At 40.6% G+C, this 19,173-nt stretch overlaps 1 protein-coding gene across 1 annotated transcript in view; it reads right to left on the bottom strand.

Annotated features, from left to right (window-relative positions):
* The window catches only part of PCSK2 (proprotein convertase subtilisin/kexin type 2), a 282,361-nt gene that overhangs the window by 221,557 nt on the left and 41,631 nt on the right, over window positions 1–19,173 (bottom strand). The window contains exon 2 of the mRNA XM_058287597.2: window positions 18,712–18,816. Coding sequence (XP_058143580.1) covers window positions 18,712–18,816 — 105 coding nt within the window. The remainder of the gene's footprint in view (window positions 1–18,711; window positions 18,817–19,173) is intronic.

The raw sequence follows: 19,173 nt of genomic DNA, 5'->3' as shown, positions 1-19,173 counted from the left end.
GCAGTTCTATATTTAGCTTCCTGAGGAACCACCAAAGTGTCTTCCACAGAAGCTGCACCATTTTACATTCTCACCAAAAGTGAAGGAGTATTCCCATTTCTCCACATCCTCTTAGCACTTATTGTTTTTTTGTTTTTTTTTTTTTTAAATAATGGCCATTCTATGAAGTGTAAGATGTTATCTCATTGTCATTTGGATTTGCATTTCCCTAATAGCTACAGATATTGAACAATTTTTCATATGTTTTTTGGCTATTTGCATTTCCTCTTTGGAGAAACGTCTATTTAAGTCTTTGGCCCATTTTTTAATTGGATTGCTTGCTTGTTTATTGTTGAGTTGTATGATCTCTTTATATAGGATGGAAATCAAACCCTTATTGGATATGTGGTTTCCAAATATTTTCTCCCATTGAGTGGGCCACCTTTTTACTTTCTTGATGAAGTCCTTTCGAATCACAGAAGTGTTTAATTTTGAGGAGGTCCCACTTATGTATTTTTTCTTTCATTGCTTGTGCTTTGGGTGTAAGGTTTAAGAAACTACTGCCTACCACAGGATATTTTCCCACATTTTCTTCTAGGTGTTTTATGGTTGCATCTTTTACTTAGGTCTTTGATCCATTTTGAGTTAATTTTTTGGTAAGGTGTGAGATAAGCATCCTCCTTCTTTTTTTTTAGAAACAAATTTTTTAAAAGATTTATTTATTTCTCTCCCCTTCCCCACCCACCCCGGTTGTCTGTTCTCTGTGTCTGTTTGCTGCATCTTGTTTCTTTGTCTGCTTCTGTTATTGTCAGTGGCACAGGAATCTGTGTTTCTTTTTGCTGCGTCATCTTGTGTCATCTCTCCATGTGGGTGGTGCCATTTTTAGGCAGGCTACTCTATCTCTGGTGCTGGGCGGCTCTCCTTACGGGGCGCACTCTCTGCACGTGGGGCTCCCCGACGCAGGGACCCCTGCGTGGCACGGCACTCCTTGCACTCATCAGCACTGCCCATGGGCCAGCTCCACACGGATCAAGGAGGCCTGGGGTTGGAACCGCAGACCTCCCATGTGGTAGACGGACGCCCTAACCGCTGGGCCAAGTCTGCTTCCCTCTTCTCTTTCTTTTTGATATGGATATCCAGATTTCCCAGCACCATTTGTTGAAAGATTGTTCTATCTGGGTTTGACAGATGTCAAAAATCACTTGACCATACATGTGAGAGTCTGTTTCTGAAAATCACTTTGGTTCCATTGGTCTATGTGTCTATCTTTATGTCAGTACAATGCTGTTTTTTACCCCTGCTGCTAGGTAATATGCTTTAAAGTGAGGCAGAGAGTGTCCTCCAACTTCGCCTTTTCCTTTTTAAGATGTTTCTGGCTATTTGGGGCCCCTTATATCTCCAAATAAATGTGATAACTGCGTTTTACATTTCTTTATAATATGCTGCTGTAAATTTTTATTGGGATTGCTTTGGATCTGTATATCAATTTGGGCAGAAATGACATCTTGGCAGAAATGAAGACTACATATTGTAGTCTTCCAATCCATGAACACAGAATGTTCTTCCACCCATTCAGATTTTTAAAAATTCCTTTTAGCAATACATTGTAGTTTTCTGAATACAAGTGCTTTGTGTCCTTAGTTAAGTTTATTCCTAATATTTGGGAATATATTGTAATATATTGTAAATGGATTTTCCCCCTTGATTTCTTCCCCAGATTCTACATTATTAGTGCAATACTACTGATTTTTCACATATTAATCTTGTATTCAGCCACTCTGCTGAAATCATTTATTAGCTCTAGCAGCTTTATTGTAGATTTTTTGGGACTTTCTAGGTATAGGATTATATCATCTAGATGCACTGATTTAAACAAAAAAACATTTTAAAGTTTTGCAGTGAATATCTAAATGTCTTGTCAATAATAAAACACCCAGTTTTTATGCAAAAAATGGAAGTAAAACAAAATAAATAAATGATATGAATTTCACTACAAAATGCAGAGAACTACAACACAAAAACAAATTCTGGGAGAATATAGCTTGTCTCATATCATCCTCTGCCATTGGGGAAGAGGGGAAACACTTAAATGCCAAAGGGATGCCCCCAGTGTTTTCCAGATAGCCAGACATTGTGCACGTGGCATGTGTCTTTTATACCAATTCTCTAACTTTAGAAAAAGTGCATTATGTGTTTAAATGCCCTCAGCAGCACCTAAAGCTGGAAGGGGTAATCTAAGCTATCCACTTTCTCACTACCTTCTCATCTTTTATTTGGTAATAGTCAAGGGTAACCTCCAACCAATTCACTTAGGAGCAGTGGAGATTTTGTTGAATGGACAGTGGATATTTTCATGAGAAGCAGAAAATAAAGACAGTAATTAAGGGATTATGCATCATATATTTTGTTGAGGGAAAGACTTGGATTTCTTATGTATATCTTTAAAAAAAATCAGGTGAAAGAATAACGTACGATTTACAAAAGAAGGAAGGAAAGAAGAAAGAATGAAGGAAGGGAGAAAACAATCTAAAAAAGAAAACAACAAATATTTTAGGATTATAAGTTTCCCAAAATAGGTGTTTATAACTTTTTGATGAGTCTGAACTCAGAGGGAATGTGAGTTCAAGTCAAATAATTTTATGTGCTTTTGCCACCATGATGGGTAGTCTAGAGATGAAACCTTCATGAAGTTTGCAATCTAGCTGAGAACCATTCATTCACTTAGCAAACAGGGCATTGATCTAAATAGTCACAATTCACTATGACCCCGTTCAACAAATATTTATTGGACACTGTGCTATGTGTCAGACGCTATGTTTGACACTGAGGATAATGAAGTAGTTGCAGAACCTGCATTTATAAGGCTTACAGTCAAAAGCAGGAGAGATGGGAATGACAATTTTATACACCTCTGTTAAATAGAGCAGATTGCACGTGCATGCTTATATCTGTTTCTTCTGTAAACATTGCTAAAATGATGGTAAAGAATGAGCAAGGGGCAAACCTGCAAGGACCAATAAAATGGGACTGAAGATATAGCAGATGAGAGATATGAAGAGAATAGCAAAAGATGGAAAGTGAATGGATAGGATGCCATTGCCTGAACTGGGCTGGGAAGCTGGAACCTAAGTGGGAGATAAAAAGTTATATGGTAATTTGGACTGTGGAATCCCAGAAAGACTAAAACATTGGAGGCATCAGGGACATCAAAAATGGGGTGATAGGTTGAAAATCTCTCTTTGAGGAGCCAAGCAACGATGCTTCTCCTCTATTGCAGGAGACAGGAGGTGAGCATTTGGGAAATGGAACCAGAAAGTTTCCACAGTGGGGGCACCAAGCACACGAAGGTGGGGAAATATGTGCCATATTAAAAGTGGGGATTAACTGAAACAGTCTCCCCACTATATTATGACATTCCCTTCTAAGGACAGCCAGACTTTTCTCTCCAGGCTGGATGTGGGAATATTCCTCTCTGGAAAACTGACATAAGAGACAAGCCCTACCGGTATTTGGGGGTATCCAAACAAATGCCTGCATCACCACTCATGCACAAAGCTCCCAACCAGTTTTTAAATATGAACAGAGAGCAAAGGATCACCAGGCATTTGAGAAAACACTTTAAAATAAAAATTTAAAAATAAGTGATTCAAAAATTACAAAACAGTGAATGAGGGACACAGACAACATAGGATAGGGAGTAGATCAAATTTTTGAAAGAACTGGAAGAAACACCCTTTGAAAATGAAGAATAGAAATTGCACTGATGAAATAAGAACATGATGCTATACAAATAAACAAGAGCTCTTATATTTTAAAATTGAGATTTATAAAATTGAAAATTTACATATGAAATAATATATAAAAAATCATATATATGGATAAATATAGTTCAGAAAATCTCCCAGAAAGTATAACAAAAAGACAAAGAATATAGAAAGAAAAAAAAATAAGAAAATTATAAGATCAATCCTATGATCTGCCTAACAGCTAAACTGAAAGACTTCCAGAAAAGAGAAAGACATTCTCAAAAAAAGAAAAGGAAAAGAAAATGTCCCAGAAGTAAAGAGCACAAGTGTCAAGGAAATCTCAGCAATCAGAGTGACCACTAAATTTCTCAAAGGCACCATTGTAAGCAAAGACATTGAGGTGAAACTTTCAAAATTCTCAGAGATGTTTATTCCCAACTCAACCTATAACCAGCCAAATTCCTGATTAAGTTGAGCAGAACATAAAGGTCTCAAAAAATTGCCCCCCATGAAAGACGTTATCCATCAGAATGAGGGAATAAGTTGAGAAAGGAACCATACGAGCTACAGGAAAGAGGGGATACAATTCCGGATAGCAAAAAGGGGAATTCCAGAGATGATGGTGAGGGGAGTCTCAGGGGAAAGGTCGATCAAGCTGTACACAATGCAGCCAAGGGATGGTGGCTGTAGCATGGGCGTCTCTAAAAAATAAAGGAAATGATAGCTTATCAGATGGGTTTGACCATATGGAGAGAAGATTTAGAAAACTGTTGGACATTGAAGGGAAAAGTAGACATAGGGACATAGAAAACTAAGCAAGTCAAAAATATCATTTATACCGGAGAAAACAAAAAGCTGTGTGAGAAAGGATATGTTCTTGATAGAATAAGTGGCTCATCTGTGAATAATATTTACATATAATTAATAATATAAACATAAATATATATATTATATATATATAAATAATATAAATATAAATATAGCCCCTACTATGATATTAAAAAACTGGAAGAAATATAAATATGGTGTGTGTGTATATATATGTATGTTGCCTTTAAGAAAGGGAAATTCTTATCTTTCATAAAAGAAAAGCAACAGCTATCTGAAATGAAAAAAAAAAATCAATGTATTTCAGCACACATATTATTCCAAAATAGGATTTAAATACCAGAACAGTTAAAGAATTGGTGGAAATGTCTCTGAAGGATTGTGACTTGGGAGTTTCAATGGCATGGACAAAAGATTGCTGTCTTCAATTATAAAGCTTGCATTTGATTTTTAGAACTTTGCACCTATATTATTTTGGTAAAATTACAATGAAAAAATCAACTACTTACAATTATTATTATTCACACAACTTTCTTTCAAACTCAAAAAATAAAATAACAGGAAAAGGCAGTGTAACAAAATATGGAAGCGTTACTCCTAAGAAGTTCTATCCAGGTACTCTTTTTTCATCTAATTCCAACTACTAACTCCGTTGTTCCTCTAGTGTTCAGAAAGATACACAGATAAACACAAGTAAAATGACAATGTCAAGGTCTCCTTATTAATGGAAAGAATGAAGAAAAGAGAAAATGCATAATTATATTCATATCTCACAAACCAAACCCCATGTTCTATTTTTTTTTTAATAGTACCAACTTTGCTTTTGCTACAAAAACTTTACCGTGTTGGTGTTAGCTAATGAAATATTTCTAATCATGGCTATCATTTTTTGAACATGTATCCATCATCTCATTTATTCCATATCAAACCTTGAGAGAAGTGCCATTATTATTAGCCACATTTTGTAGATAAGGAGTTTATGAGAAGTTAAATAACTTAGGTAAATTCATGTAGTTGGAAAGTGGAGTGATGGAGCTGAGAATAAAATCTAAATTTACACTTAAAGCTCACAGGCCTGGCCACAAGTCTACACTCTAGTCAGATTAGGGGATTCCAGAAATCAGAGAGGGGCCAGATCTTTGAATCCCTCTCTTCTTCCTAGCTAAGCAGTGTGAGGACCCTCAGCTGATTGAAAGTTTCCCTGTATTTCAAAATAAATTTAAATCCAACGTAATTTGCTATTCAATCTGGCATAGGTTTAAATCTTTAAATTCTTTTTATTTGCGGTTCTTTTAAACTCAGTGTCTACATAAGGTGGTTAGGTTCATCCAATCTTTCCATTTAACAAGCTCCATTCATTCTCACCTGAACTGATGGGAAAAGGCACATGCCTTCATGATATTGCTGCATGATAAACTACCCCCAAAATTAGTGGCTTGAAACAGCAATCTTAGTGTGCTTAAGATTTTGTGGGTCAGGAATTAGGCATGGACACGATGGGTGGTTTATCTCCAGGTAGCCTCCGTTGGGGAGTGTGAGTCCAAAAGATCCACTTCTAAGTTGGCTTTTTCACTCAGCATGTGTGGGACGGTGGTGTTCCTTGGTGCTAAGATTATGTGAAAGTCTCAATCCCAAGGAATCACCCTGGATGGAATATGTTTTCATTCATCTTTTTATTGATGTTTTAAATAAAAAGCACTTTGTACAGGGGACCTTTACTGCTTACCCATATCCAGTTTGTCTCTCCTTCCCTAGCAAATGGGAAAACTTTGCACTGAGACATTACATTGTGCCTACTTCTGGCCAATGGATGGTGAGGAGAGTGATATATGCCACTTTCCAGCTAAGGCATTTAAGAGTGGGTTCAGTTTGTCAATGCTTCCTCTTTCTTTTTCTCTTCCAATTCCATGGAAGTCATATGGTAGGATGGTGACATCTCAAGATGAAAAAAGATGGTGAGACCTTCTTCAATAGCATCAGTCACTGAAAGATTATGTTAATCAGAGACCACAACATTCCATGCTGGAAATGTAACATGAGCTAAAAAATAAAACATTTGTTATGTTTAACGACTAAGATTTGAGATTTAATTTGATACTGTAGCTATTTAGTTTCTTCATTCTTGTAGGAAATTGAAGGACCCCAAAAACTCTGCAGTTGGAGAAACATGTTTTAATTCACATATAATTTTTTTTTTTAATTTCAAGGAGAACAAGTGGAGAATTAAGTAGGGAAGGATGCAAAAAAAGCAGATGACACCGTCACTTTTCCTGCTCTGGCAAAAGTTACAAGGCACAGTATTTGTGAAACTAACAAGTATTTGCAAAGTGCACATCACTCTCCTAGTCTGAAGTCTTGGCCATTTATTTCCAGACATTTGGGTTTTCATTTTTATTTAGTGATAGAGATGATAAAAGAAGGCAATTAGTGAAGGTTAAGTGACTTGCCTGTGTCATTTGAAAAAGTGGCAAATTTTCATGTGTTCTGATATATATAAAATGATAGGTTATATTTTAGCCATGAAGGGTATGATCCTTAGCTAAATTAGTCTATTTCTGAGATGTCCTCATTTAAAAGGAATCACTTAATATTAAGTTTTAGAAAAATTTGTCCTGGTCCATATTTGACTGCCACCTGATGCTCTCACTTTTAGAAACTCCTAATTGAATTTTGTTCCCTGATTAAACTGTTCCATGATTAAACATCAACCACTTACAGGTGTATGTACAAGTTAACTACTGAATTCAGCTTCCTCGAAGGGCCCATATTGCACACTGGTTTGTATAGTGATTTTGGTCATGTGAATGGTTGCATTAAACTGCTCCATGGGAAACCAAAGGATTTCTTGGACAGTTATCCATACAGGCAGATCAACGAGATTCAAGTTGATGCAGTTAAGCCTTTAAATTACCCTTCTGGTAAGACAGTTCTGCATTTAACTTGAATGGTATTCTGGGGACTTTGGGGTACTTTATAGTTTTCTTTTAATATGGAGTCAGTGTGAGACACCCATTTGAGTCCATTAATAGATTTATATCAACCTAGATAAAGGGCTCTGGGCTTTGTCATTTATTCTGTCCTAGTCAACCTTTTTATTAAGAACAGTTGAGGAAACTGATGATGATCAAAATTATAGATGACAGGAAGCTGAGAAAGAGACTGAATCAGGATCAAATAAAATCTTGATAGGTTGGAATGAACTCTAACAAGATGAAAAACTCAAAAATTAAATCTAAGTCTTTGCTTTATTATCAATATCCTATCCTTCAAAGGTGCCTTGATTAGTAGCACATTTGAGAAAGATTTATTAGCAATGGCGAGATCTATGACCTCCAAAAAAATCTAAAGTGCTCCTAGGAGGTGGTAACAGAAGAATAATATTAAAAATCTTGGACATCAGAGTCAAGTTTTACTCTAACATTGTCAGACTGTAACTGGATTGTGTGTTTAGTTCTCAAAGAGGTAACCAGGAAGGTATGGGGAACTCAATAAAAATATCTCAAAGAAAAGGAATGGTTATGCTGAAGCAGATTCAGGGGGATACGATAAGTATCTGTAGATATTTGAAGGGTTCTCCCATGGAAGATGGACTCACCTGGTTTTGGTCCCAGAAAGCAGAGTCTGGATAGTGAAGGCTTTGAGGAGGTAGCCTTGGTACTACTCAAGGAAGAACTTTCAAATGAGCTCCTTGGCAAATAGTGAAGTCAGGGGCTAGTCATAGAGATGTCTTGCCAGATGTGGAGTCATCTGTCCTGTTAAACTGTAGAGCAGGAGTTGCAAAATGGCAGCCCATAGGCAAATTTGTTCTGCTGACCTATTTTCTTTAGCTTGAACAGTGTGTTAAGACATTTTAACTTAGTCGTGAATATTTTTTAAAAGCTCAAAGATTTTTCACAAAAGGTTGGTGTTTGCTGTGTTTCTTGAAAAGACTGGGAGATCTGGTAACCCTGGTCCCCGTTTTTGCAAGGAAGCAATTAGCCAAAGAGAAGGCACTGCTTCCTCCTTTTGAAAAGCTGTATACTCACTGGTTCTCCACAGTCCCCACAACTCCTTCTTATGGCCTCCACATCAAGGCAGAGGCGAGGTTGTCATTTGTCCTCGGGCTTGTGTTCCTGGCTTTGCTTATACCCTGTTACCTCAGTTATTTAACTTATTTGCCTGGACTTCTTTAGGCACTCAGTTTGCAATCCTTGTTGGACACACCTATTAACTGGGTTGGACAACAGGGATTGTTTTACATTCAGTGGCTTTCAAACTTTATTTTTTAGTTGATGAGGTCCCTCTCCCCAACTCTTGTACATCCACCACACCAAATTAAATCTTACTCAGAATTCCAATTTATAAAACATGATAGAGGTGCTATTATCTTTGAAATGGATGAAAGAACTTTTTCCCTGAGGTGAGCAATGGAATTTTAGGGCTCTGTAGAACTGGTTTGAACAGCATAGAATTTGAAATTATCTTTTAAAAGATAATGACATTAACATAAAAATGGTAGTTCTTCCAATCACTTTGGAGTAATGCTTAAAAGGGAAAAAAACCCTATTTTTCAGAACAAAATAAAGATATATAAGACCCTTGCTCTGATGTTAACTAGTTGGAGAAGGCTGAGGCTTGCCCCTGGAATCTCCGATATCAAGACCTGAGGGAGAATTTGAGAGACCAACTAGTCCATGCTTCTTATTGTATAGATAAGGAAATTAAAGCCTGGGAGATGAAATTGTTGGCTCAAGGAAACATGGCTAATTGTTGTCAGAAATAGTACTAGAACCAAAGAAAGACCTTGACTTGGACTCTTTACGTTATGCTCTTTTTCTGCCCACAGAGTCTCTTTCCACCCAATAGTTTTGAGTTGTTTTCTTCTATTCCCTGGGAGGATTTCTCATGCCATCTCCCTGAGGGTCCTTATACACAAACATCTATTAAGCAATTCTTTACTTGTGGTGGGCTGTTCTCCTTTTTCTGAAGGAATGGAAAATGGAAAACTGCTTTGTCTTACCTGTTTTCTCTCAAGCAATAAGTTCTTTATTGTTAAGTGGTAAATACTTGCCTTAGAGAAGATGAAAAACACAACATTTTCTACAAATAATGGCAACCAATTAGGTAAACTCTAGCAATTGAGTTGTTATTCAGACATGAATCGTTTGTCTAACTGCTATTTACTCGTTTCTAGATCTGGCTTTACTCTTATCCTCTCCTGAACCCACAAGGGTTTGAAATTACTGGAAATGGCAGGGATTCAACCTCACTCATTTTCAAAATTCCTTTGGCTTGTATTTAAGAATGTGAAGTCTGTTTATAGATGGAGATGGAGATGGAGATCACAATCCTATCAGTGGCTATGAAAAGAGAAAATGGCTAAACCAATTTGAAAATATCTTAAGAAAGAGATTTAAAGAAGTTTTTCTTCTTTTTAAAAACCATTCTGAGGCATCTCCTATTTCAAACCTAACTTTGCCCCACAAAACATTATCCTGTGAAAATTCAGTCACTAGGTAGACCTACCTATTTTTAACCATTCACTTATGCCATCTTTAAGGAATACTTAGAGTCTTTTTAGGTTAGGCATTTTAAGAAAATTAATTTTGGAGCAGTGGTTTGAGGAGTGAGACATGATTTTCTAGATTTTGAAGCTTAACAGGATATTATTTTAAGAAATCTATCCTTTTGAAACCTGTGAAAATGTGATCAGGATTAAATCAACACAGCTTGGATTTTCATTTTCCTTAATTGGAGACCAAGTTTTTTCTTTCTGATTCATAGTCAAACATTATCTTTCTCATGGCTTTTATAGTTCCTTAAAATTAAAAATATAGGTGCCCAACTCAGATCCTTCTTTGCTATGTCAAACAGAATCCATTTCCTGTAACTTCAGTTGGCAGCTCCTAGAACCAGGTCTGGTCTTTGAGATATACTGTCCAGTTGGGCCTGAGAGGTTGATTCTCATCCATTCTGAGTCAACTGTTACTGTTTTAAATTACCCAGACTGCCCACCCAAGAAATAGTACTGTCCAGTTGAAATAAAATTCAGGTCATCATTTTTATTTCACAAGCTCATATGTGCACTGTAAATTTCAATAACATTAGGAAAGGAGTCTTAAAAATAATTCAGAAGGGAAAAAGTGAGGAAACATATTTTGCTGAAATCTTTAAGTGGTGCTAACCAGCAGTAATACAGAGACGGCCAAGTTACTCTGGTAGAGTGTGGATGAGGGAGGAAACATTGAATAGACCGGTCATTGCTTGACCTCTGGTCCTTCTACATTAATTGACACTTCCCAGTCTCCTTTGCTGGTCCCTACTCATCTTCCTAACTTCTTAACTTTAGAGTGCCTTAGGGCTCAGTCCTGCACAGCTTCTCTTCTCTATCTGTACTCGATTTCCTGGAAATTTCAACTAGTAACATGGTATTGAATGCTATCAAGTTGTGATGACTCCCAAATTTATATCTCCAACTCTATCCTAGATTCTTACACCCATTTGCTCATTTTACATCTCCAAGTGGATACTCAATACAAATCTCAACTGTTAACATGCTTAGAACTAAACTCTTGATTCCCTACCCATTCCCATCACCTTGCTCCTCCTTCCAAGTCTTGTCTACCTATATAAGCACTATCTTCTACAGTAACTCAGGCCAAAATCTCTGGAGTCACTGTTGATGCCTGTCTTTCTCAAACATTCCTCAGCAAATGCATCCACCAATGTGGAGACTCTACCTTTACAATATATCCCAAATCTGACTTGTTTCTTATCACCTCTACCCCTTCTACCCTGACCCAAGCCACCAGCTTTTCTCTTTCAGAGTGTTATTGATGTGGGCTATGGGTGGAAGGCTCTTTGTCTCTTCAGAGATAACTAAGCTGTTTGACTTGTGGGTGTGGAATGGTAAGAGGCTGCAGTCCTGCCCTTAGGGACAGTGGCAACGGCTCCAGTCCCAGGAAACAGTTTAACTATGCAAGGGCTATAAACTTTAAATATTTAGGGGAAATGCAAAAACCAAATATGCTAAAAGCTTATCTAGAATATCTGGAGTCCATGCTAAAAGCTTACCTAAGATGTGGAAGATATATATGCTAATTGAAGCCTATTGAGAACTGAAACAAAGGGACCATTTGGCCTTTCCTCTCTGTATAAAAGACGTTTGAAAATCTTGTTCAGGGCTCGGGATTCAAACAGAAAGCTCCCGAGTCCGGCCGGCCATCAATAAACCATTTTTCCTTCTCAAAATCATTCCTGAGTCCTGGCCTCTCTATACTCAAATAATTGAACTTCTCTCATATTCTACAACATTATCATCACCTTGGACTTACCTCACCAGTTTCCAATTGTGCCTTTATCCCCACCTCCCCACCCCCCACCCCCCAGTATATTACTCAATCAGAGACAGAGCAAATCCATCTCATTCAGAGTCAACCCGAAGTCCTTACCCTGACCTCGAACATCTGCCATGGGCTTGCTCCTCTCTGACCTCATCTCTTTCCCCTTTCTCCTTGGCTCACACTTCATAGCTGCCCTGGAATTCCTGGTGTTCCTAGAACACACCAAATGTACCCTGGCCTCCGGCCTTTGCCCTTGCTGGTACCTGTGTTGGAATGCCCTTTCTCCAGATATGCACATGGTTAGCTTCCTTTCCTCCTTCAGGTTTATATTTCAATGCCACCTTACCAGAGTAGCCAGTTCTGGTTGCTTTTTATAAAGCAGAAGCCCCCTTCCAAGCCTGGGCCCTGGAACTCCCTCTTTCACTCATCCTACTTTATTTTCCCCCGTAATACCCTCACCACAGTTATATGATTGCTTTGTTCATCTGATTTTTGTTTCTCTCCTTTATCCCCTTGAATATGAGCTTCATGGAAGCATGTCTATTTTGTTGATTGTTGAATTCCAGTACCTAGAAGAGTGCCCAGCGTATATTTTGGGCTCAGTAAATATTTATCCAATGAATAAATGGTTTGGTTTGCTAGGGAGCAACTGGATAATGGAGTTAGACTTTGAGTTTAATAAGCTTAAAAATACTCATTTTTGGAAGGCATAGTAGAGGCAGTATAGATATTTAAACACATTTCCTTTTGCACCGTGGGGAAAGCGGGGGAGGGAACCAGGTAAGGCAGGTCAGGATAAATTTGCTCTACTAACTTCTAAGGCTTTGCCAGGAGGTACTAAAAGTTTATCAGCTCACTGTTGGAAAGTTTTTGTTTTGTGAGTTATAAAAACGATAGAGACAATCTTTCTCCTCTTCGTGCTACTTTTCTCTATACCGATGCTGACTAGAATTCTCCCAAAGAAAGTTAAAACTCCCCAGAGTCCTGTAGGCTTGCTGGGATCAGGTGTCCCAGAGCGTTCTTTCTTCTCCTTTAGTAAGCATGGCAGCGGGAAGAAAACGATCTTTTGCAATGTGCTCACAGCATCTAGAGAAAACCAGGCTTACTCATGAGCAGCTTTCCCCGTGCCTTTCTGATGCTGTAGTAAATAATACTCTCCTGTTCTCCACAAATAGTTAATTATAGTACTAGCAACATCTCTCCGAGGCAGGAAGCCAGGCTCATCTGCAATGCCCAGAGGAGATACTGAAAGCTTCTCCCTGCTGCAAAATGAAACCACCAGATTATGCAGATTCGCTTTTCCTAGAGGTTGGTGCGTCACCGCCCACGCCTTTCTCCCCAGCTCGCCAACACATTTCTCCTTCTCCTGGATGCTGCCAAATCCCTCAGAATATGTATATCCCAGGAAAGGTTTATACTATGGGCCGTTCCTCTTGATGCCCTGTAGAAAATGGATTTGGCCACTAAGTGGGGAACTAAGTTAGAAACTATCCACTTGGGGCTCTCTGTTGCATCGTTTGGGCTCACACAGGTAGACAATGTCCTGTACCTACAGATTCATGGTTGCCCTCTGCCTTATATGCCCGCCCTGGCGCAGGCAGGGTGGGCCGCTTAGAGAGTGACGCTGATCCTAGAAGCCATGTCAATTCTTCCAGAAAGGTAAGAGCTGGGGCTTTCTGAGATGGATCGAGGGGAAGGCAGGAGAACAGCCTGAAGCTCTTTACCGCACTCCAGGCGCTCATGTGTGCGGTAGGTAGGATTTTGGCCCCTACGATCTCAGTGCCCTGGCATTATTCCTGCGGTTCTGTTATACTTCATGGAGAAAAAGGACCTTGCAGACAGAAGTAAGGTTCCTGGTCTGCTGACCTCAAGAGAGCGAGCTCATCTGGGAGGGCCCACTGAAAGCCCACAAGCCCTTAAAAGCAGAAGTGGAAGTCAGGAAGGATTTGGAAAGCTGTTGCTGGCTTACAGATGGAAGGACATTGCGAGAAGAGATGCAGGCAGCCCTAGTGGCAGAGCACAAACCCCCGCTGGCAGCCAGCTTTGAAACAGGGTCCTCATCCTTCCACTCTAAGGAACTCAGCTCTGCCAGCAACCTAAATGAGCTTGGAAGCAGGTACTTCCCTGGGGTGCCCAGAGAAGAACCCATCCAGGCTACTACCTTGGGTTTAGTGCCCAAGAAAACCTAGCCACACTGTGCCATGCTTCTAACCTACAGAAACTGGGCAAAAATAAATTCGTAGTGCGTAAGCTGCTTTGTTTGTGGCAATTCGTTGTGCAGCAATAGAAAACTAACATACTGTGCTAAATGCTCTGCGTGTCTCATGCTGTTTGACCTCCACCCTTTGATCTGAGGAGCTAATTCCCAGTATCATCCCATTTTAGAAAAGAGGAAACAGAGTCTGTGAGTTAGGTGCTAGCCTACCTGGGGTCATGCAGCTGGCAAGGGGCAGAGCTGCAACCACATCTGACTGTAGTGCTTTCCCCCATGCCAGAGTTTCTGAGCGTCAGCTCTACTGGCTTTTGGGGCTGGATAATTCTTTTGTTGTGGGGGGATGTCCTGTGCCTTTAGGATTTTTGGCAGCATCCCTGGCCTCTACTCGCTAGATGCCAGTAGCAGTTTCCAGTTGTGATGACCAAAATCATCTGCACACATTGACAAATGTCTCTGAGGGGTAAAACCGCCCCTGGTTGAGAATCACTGTCCTACGCACTGTAGCCTTGGATCACTGGAGAAGAATGTCTGTTCATGGGTGTGAAAGTTCACTGGAATGTTCTTTGTATCTTCCGAGATGCCTCCATCACCCCAAGCCCTGTCTAAGGGTCTACCAGGGGCTCCCCTGATCCTGTGTCTCCAAGCCAGGAAAGGTGGAAAAATGAGATCTAAGTGGGATGGAGTGGAGGTGGATCAGAATATTTTCTTAAATGATTATACATTCCTCAAAGGTGTAACAGTGTTTAATTTATTTTTGTGTTCCCAAATGCCCTGGGTGCTGGTCCATGATCTCTTCTAAGCTAAGTGGACATGCTAACTTAGTGGATCCCGTGGGGTGCTACCCAGATCCCCTTTCCAGAGCTGTCCCACACATCCTCCAGCTGCCAGGGAGGCGCAAAGTCCACCTTTCACTGGAAATTCCCTTTGGTTTCAGGAGGTGACTTGCCTAAGACTACATTTCCTTCCAGAGAATGCCCATTGCCAACACCTGGTCAGTATGGCGACCCAAATGCCTGGTCCCCTTGCCTCAGTTTGGAACAACTCTGAAAGGTTATCTCTGCTCCCAACTTTCTTGTGGGAATGACCGAGGCCTCTGCTGCAACCACATTCCATCAGTTTTTCCTGCTGTTAACTTCTGCCTTCCTCATGACCGACCAAACAGGTGTATTCCCAAGAAATGTCCTATATGCAACTTGCCATTTCAGAGCCCATTTGCAGGAAGGTCAAGCTCTAAGACAGCATCTGTTTTGCTTTTTCATAGAGGAATCACACCTTGGTGCTTGAATTCCAGTGAGCAAAGTGGAAATTATGCCTGGTGAAAATTAACTTTGGAAGTTTCTTGAGAAAGTTAGAAATTGATCTATTGTGTCACAATACATCACAAGCAATGGGATTTTCCTTCCTGAATTGGAATCTAGTTTTATCTCTTTGGTCACACAGCTGATGAAGATGTCAGCTTGTGTGCAAGAAATATTTTGTACCAAATATATTATTTTTAATGCTACAGCCTCTCACTGAGAGAGGTGAGATGTTCCCACTGTGAGAATCAAGAGGAAGCTGAAACTAACCCCATACTCAGCGGACTATTCGCTCAGCTCACGTCACTTTGTGGCATAAGCTGATTGCCTAGAAGGGTAAGAACTGCCCATTCTTATTAGTATTATTATCCTCTACTCTTGTTCTTTTTCATCTGTAGCTGAGCTCAGTGAATTCACATAAGGAACATAAACTTATGATGTAACTTCCCCATACTTATTTTTTATTTAGAGAATCCAATTATTAATTAGTGAGTACAATTTTTTTTTAAAGAACTGCAAATTCATAAGGAACACCCATCTTCATTTAGGTTTTATTTAAAGCAGACCTGGTGTTGGGAGGAGCCATGAGTTTTATTTCTTCCACATCAGTTGAGACTGCGTGACCCCAGGGAAGTCACTTTTCCTCTCTGGGTCTATTTTTTCTCAATGGTAAGATTATACTTCAAAGCTTTCAGGCAAAGGGCTGGACCAATGTTTCTTGTGGACTCTTCCTGCTTTGTAATTCTCGTTTTGCAGATTTATGAAGTACTGTGTGGTGATTAAGACCCTTTACAAACTGTATAGCTTTCAGTAAGTCAAAAGCCCCAAAGCTTCCATCTCCTCATCTGAGAACTGGAGATCTGATAATACCTAATTCACAGGTCTAGTAATGTGATGCATGTTAAACAGCTTGGCACTGGATTTTAGGATTTATAGCTGGAGCTGTTGATGTTGTCTCCATCTTCTCTTGGCCCACCTCTGGGTTTGCCTGCGGCTGCTGACAACTTCCCACTTCAAGCACCTCCATCCCTGTCTCTGCTCGACGGCTTTCTCCAGCATCAGGAGACTTGCTCAACCTGTGCCAGGGCAGCCCAGAAGTGCCAGCGATTTGACATGATGGGTCAATTCTCCTCCACGATGGACAGAAGCCAGTGGAGTAATGACTCAGCAACCTTGCCTCTTGTGGGACAACTCTGGAGCACATTCTACACTATACTTCAAAGGGTCCCCAATGGGGCTGAACCCCAGTTGCCCACAGTGGAAATCTGCTAAAGAATCTACCCTTTATTTGTTTTTCTCACTTCTCTTTCTCATTTTCCTCCTCTGAGTTTCCTGGAATCAAATCCTAAATTACCTGCTTCACTCCACAGACTTCAAGGGCAGGGCAGTTGATTCCCCCTACCTGGCAGAGGCATTTGGCTACCTGGAACATCAGGCCAATGAAGGGGAAATATATGCTCCTTTTTTGTTATAATAGGTAATATTTTGAGGAGAAAAAACAAATGATTAGAATCACCAGTGCCTGATTTCTCCCTTATTACCCTATGCCAGTCTCGTTTCCTTCTGTTTCAAACATATCACTCTGCACTTCAAGAATTGGCATTTTGGAGATCATTTCAAGTAATTGCTCAAATGAGAAATCTTGACCTAGCAGTCCCAAGGAGTCTCTTTGAACCAAACAATGGTCTTTCAGTTCCACTGTTCCTCACTTCTCCAGCCTAAGCCTTTTATATATCTCCTTCCATCTGCCCCCCTTTACTCTCATGTATTTTTCTCTGAGAGATCCAGGGGTAACACCTTGAATGATGGCAGAGGAGAAACCAATGAGCTTTGAAGCAAATATATAAATAAAAGGAAAACAATTGACCATGAAGAGCAACATCATAAGTGAAGGATGAAGTGTGGGGAAAACCAGTGCTGTAGTGTGCCAGAGTCTTTGGCTACTGCCACAGCTGAGGCTGCCCAAGGGTATACTCCAGGCAATGAAGTTGTACAGCTGGGGCCAAGGCTTTGATCATAGAGTATAGAGACCTTTTGCCTTGGGCAATGGTGCCAGCTGCTGCTAAGGACTTTTCAGGAACACTTGGCATTGGCTGTCAGACCAACCAGCTTGGTTCATACAGGGAAAGCAAGGATAAAGTGCTTCTTAGAGCAGATATTCCACTTCAGGGAAAATGGGCATCCATGAGTTGAAGAGTTAAAGAAAAATTTCATGTGGCCTGTTGGTTGGTGATCTGCAGGGGAGCCTGTTTCATCTTCATTCCTAATTGAAGCCCAAATTAAACCCAGTCAAAATGTTCACATGGGAAACCCCACAAGAACATGTTTCTGGATTCCATCAGCTCAAAAGGAGTCTCATTACCAAATCAAAAGTCTGACCCACCTTTATATCAGCTTCTTCCCAAGGGTTTTGGGGAATAGGTCACGCTGCCTTCAATATATGGAGAGCAAATTGTCGGAATTTTACTTTTTCTCTTAGTGAGTTAAATAAGAGAAATCAGAATCTACTTCACTGGATGAGTGTGTAGCTATTTGGGGATGGTGGGGGAGATTGGAAGAGGGAGGCTCTACTGAAGACAGAGTTCCTATTCTGGAAAACAGGGTGGGGGACACCAGAAGGGTAGCAGATTTGTGGCTAAGATGAGAAATTCGGTTGTGGGAAAGTTGATTTTGAGTTGCCAGTGGGAATAGGAAATGAGATATGGAGTCCAAAAGGGGCGGTAAATGCAAAACATAAAAAAAAATAGAGATCATGAGCATTGAGATGGCAGTTGAGGCATGGGGTCAATTAGATCAGTGCAAGAAAATACAGGATGAGAAGATGGGATGAGATGATCCCGGGTGGTAGCCAGGCATAGACCCTGAGAAGCTTGCTGCCTGTTCTAGGCTGATCACATACTGTCCCGTGCATTTTCCCACTCACAGTATGAGGCATGACAACCTTCTCAGAGTATCTGCATTCACCAACAAAACCTTCCATCGAATGTCTCGTTAAACTGCTTGATGTCTTCTCACCCATCACAAGCCAAAACATGTTTCCAGGCCACCAGAAGTCCTCACACAATAACCAAGGAGAAGATGGCCAGGAATAGGTGTATTCCTGTTTCCTCCCCCCCAGTCTATGAAGGGATCTAGGGCAACTTACTATGCACCAGACAGAGGAGCAGAGTGTCTCTGGTGCCACTCTGCCAGGATCTATTTGGCCCGTCACAATATACCGAATTCTTTTTCTTCAAAATCCCCTGCTTCCTCTCTCTAGACTCTCTTGGTGGGCTCAGAATGGGCAGCTGAGGTTGGGAGGCAGATTTCAAGGGAACACTCACCCTGGGGTCGCTCTCTAGCTGCTGCTTGTGGTGCAGGCTGCGTCTCCTCTTGGCCTTTGCAAGGCCGTTGTGATAGAAGTGGTACAGGCCTTCAGTGAAGGGGAGCTGTGGAGAGAGGGCAAAGCAGACACAAGGCATAGTTAGCTTCTGGGGGTGGCCCCAAGACAGGGCCAGAAAAGCTGAGGCCGCATGCAAGGGCTCCATGGGGTGAGGGTGTATGGCAAAAACCATTGGCAAGCCTCCCGCCAGATTGGGCCCTCGGTTTCCCTGTCACCTTGCTTCTTCCCTTTTCCATGCCTTTGCTTTGGCTGTGCTCATTCCTTCCCCCCTCTCCAAATACTTTCTATTCTTTATCCACTTACTTAGTTTCTACCCACATCCTTTGATGCCCTTTCCTAATCCATGGAGTGTTGCCTCCATGCCCCTGGCCATACCCAGCTCTCCAGTCTCCTTCCTTGGACT

This window comes from Dasypus novemcinctus, chromosome 24 (genome assembly GCF_030445035.2).
Source record: "Dasypus novemcinctus isolate mDasNov1 chromosome 24, mDasNov1.1.hap2, whole genome shotgun sequence".
Classification (NCBI taxonomy): domain Eukaryota; kingdom Metazoa; phylum Chordata; class Mammalia; order Cingulata; family Dasypodidae; genus Dasypus; species Dasypus novemcinctus.
The sequence above is the reverse complement of the archived record's forward strand: the minus strand, read 5'-3'. Positions and strand labels throughout refer to the sequence as shown.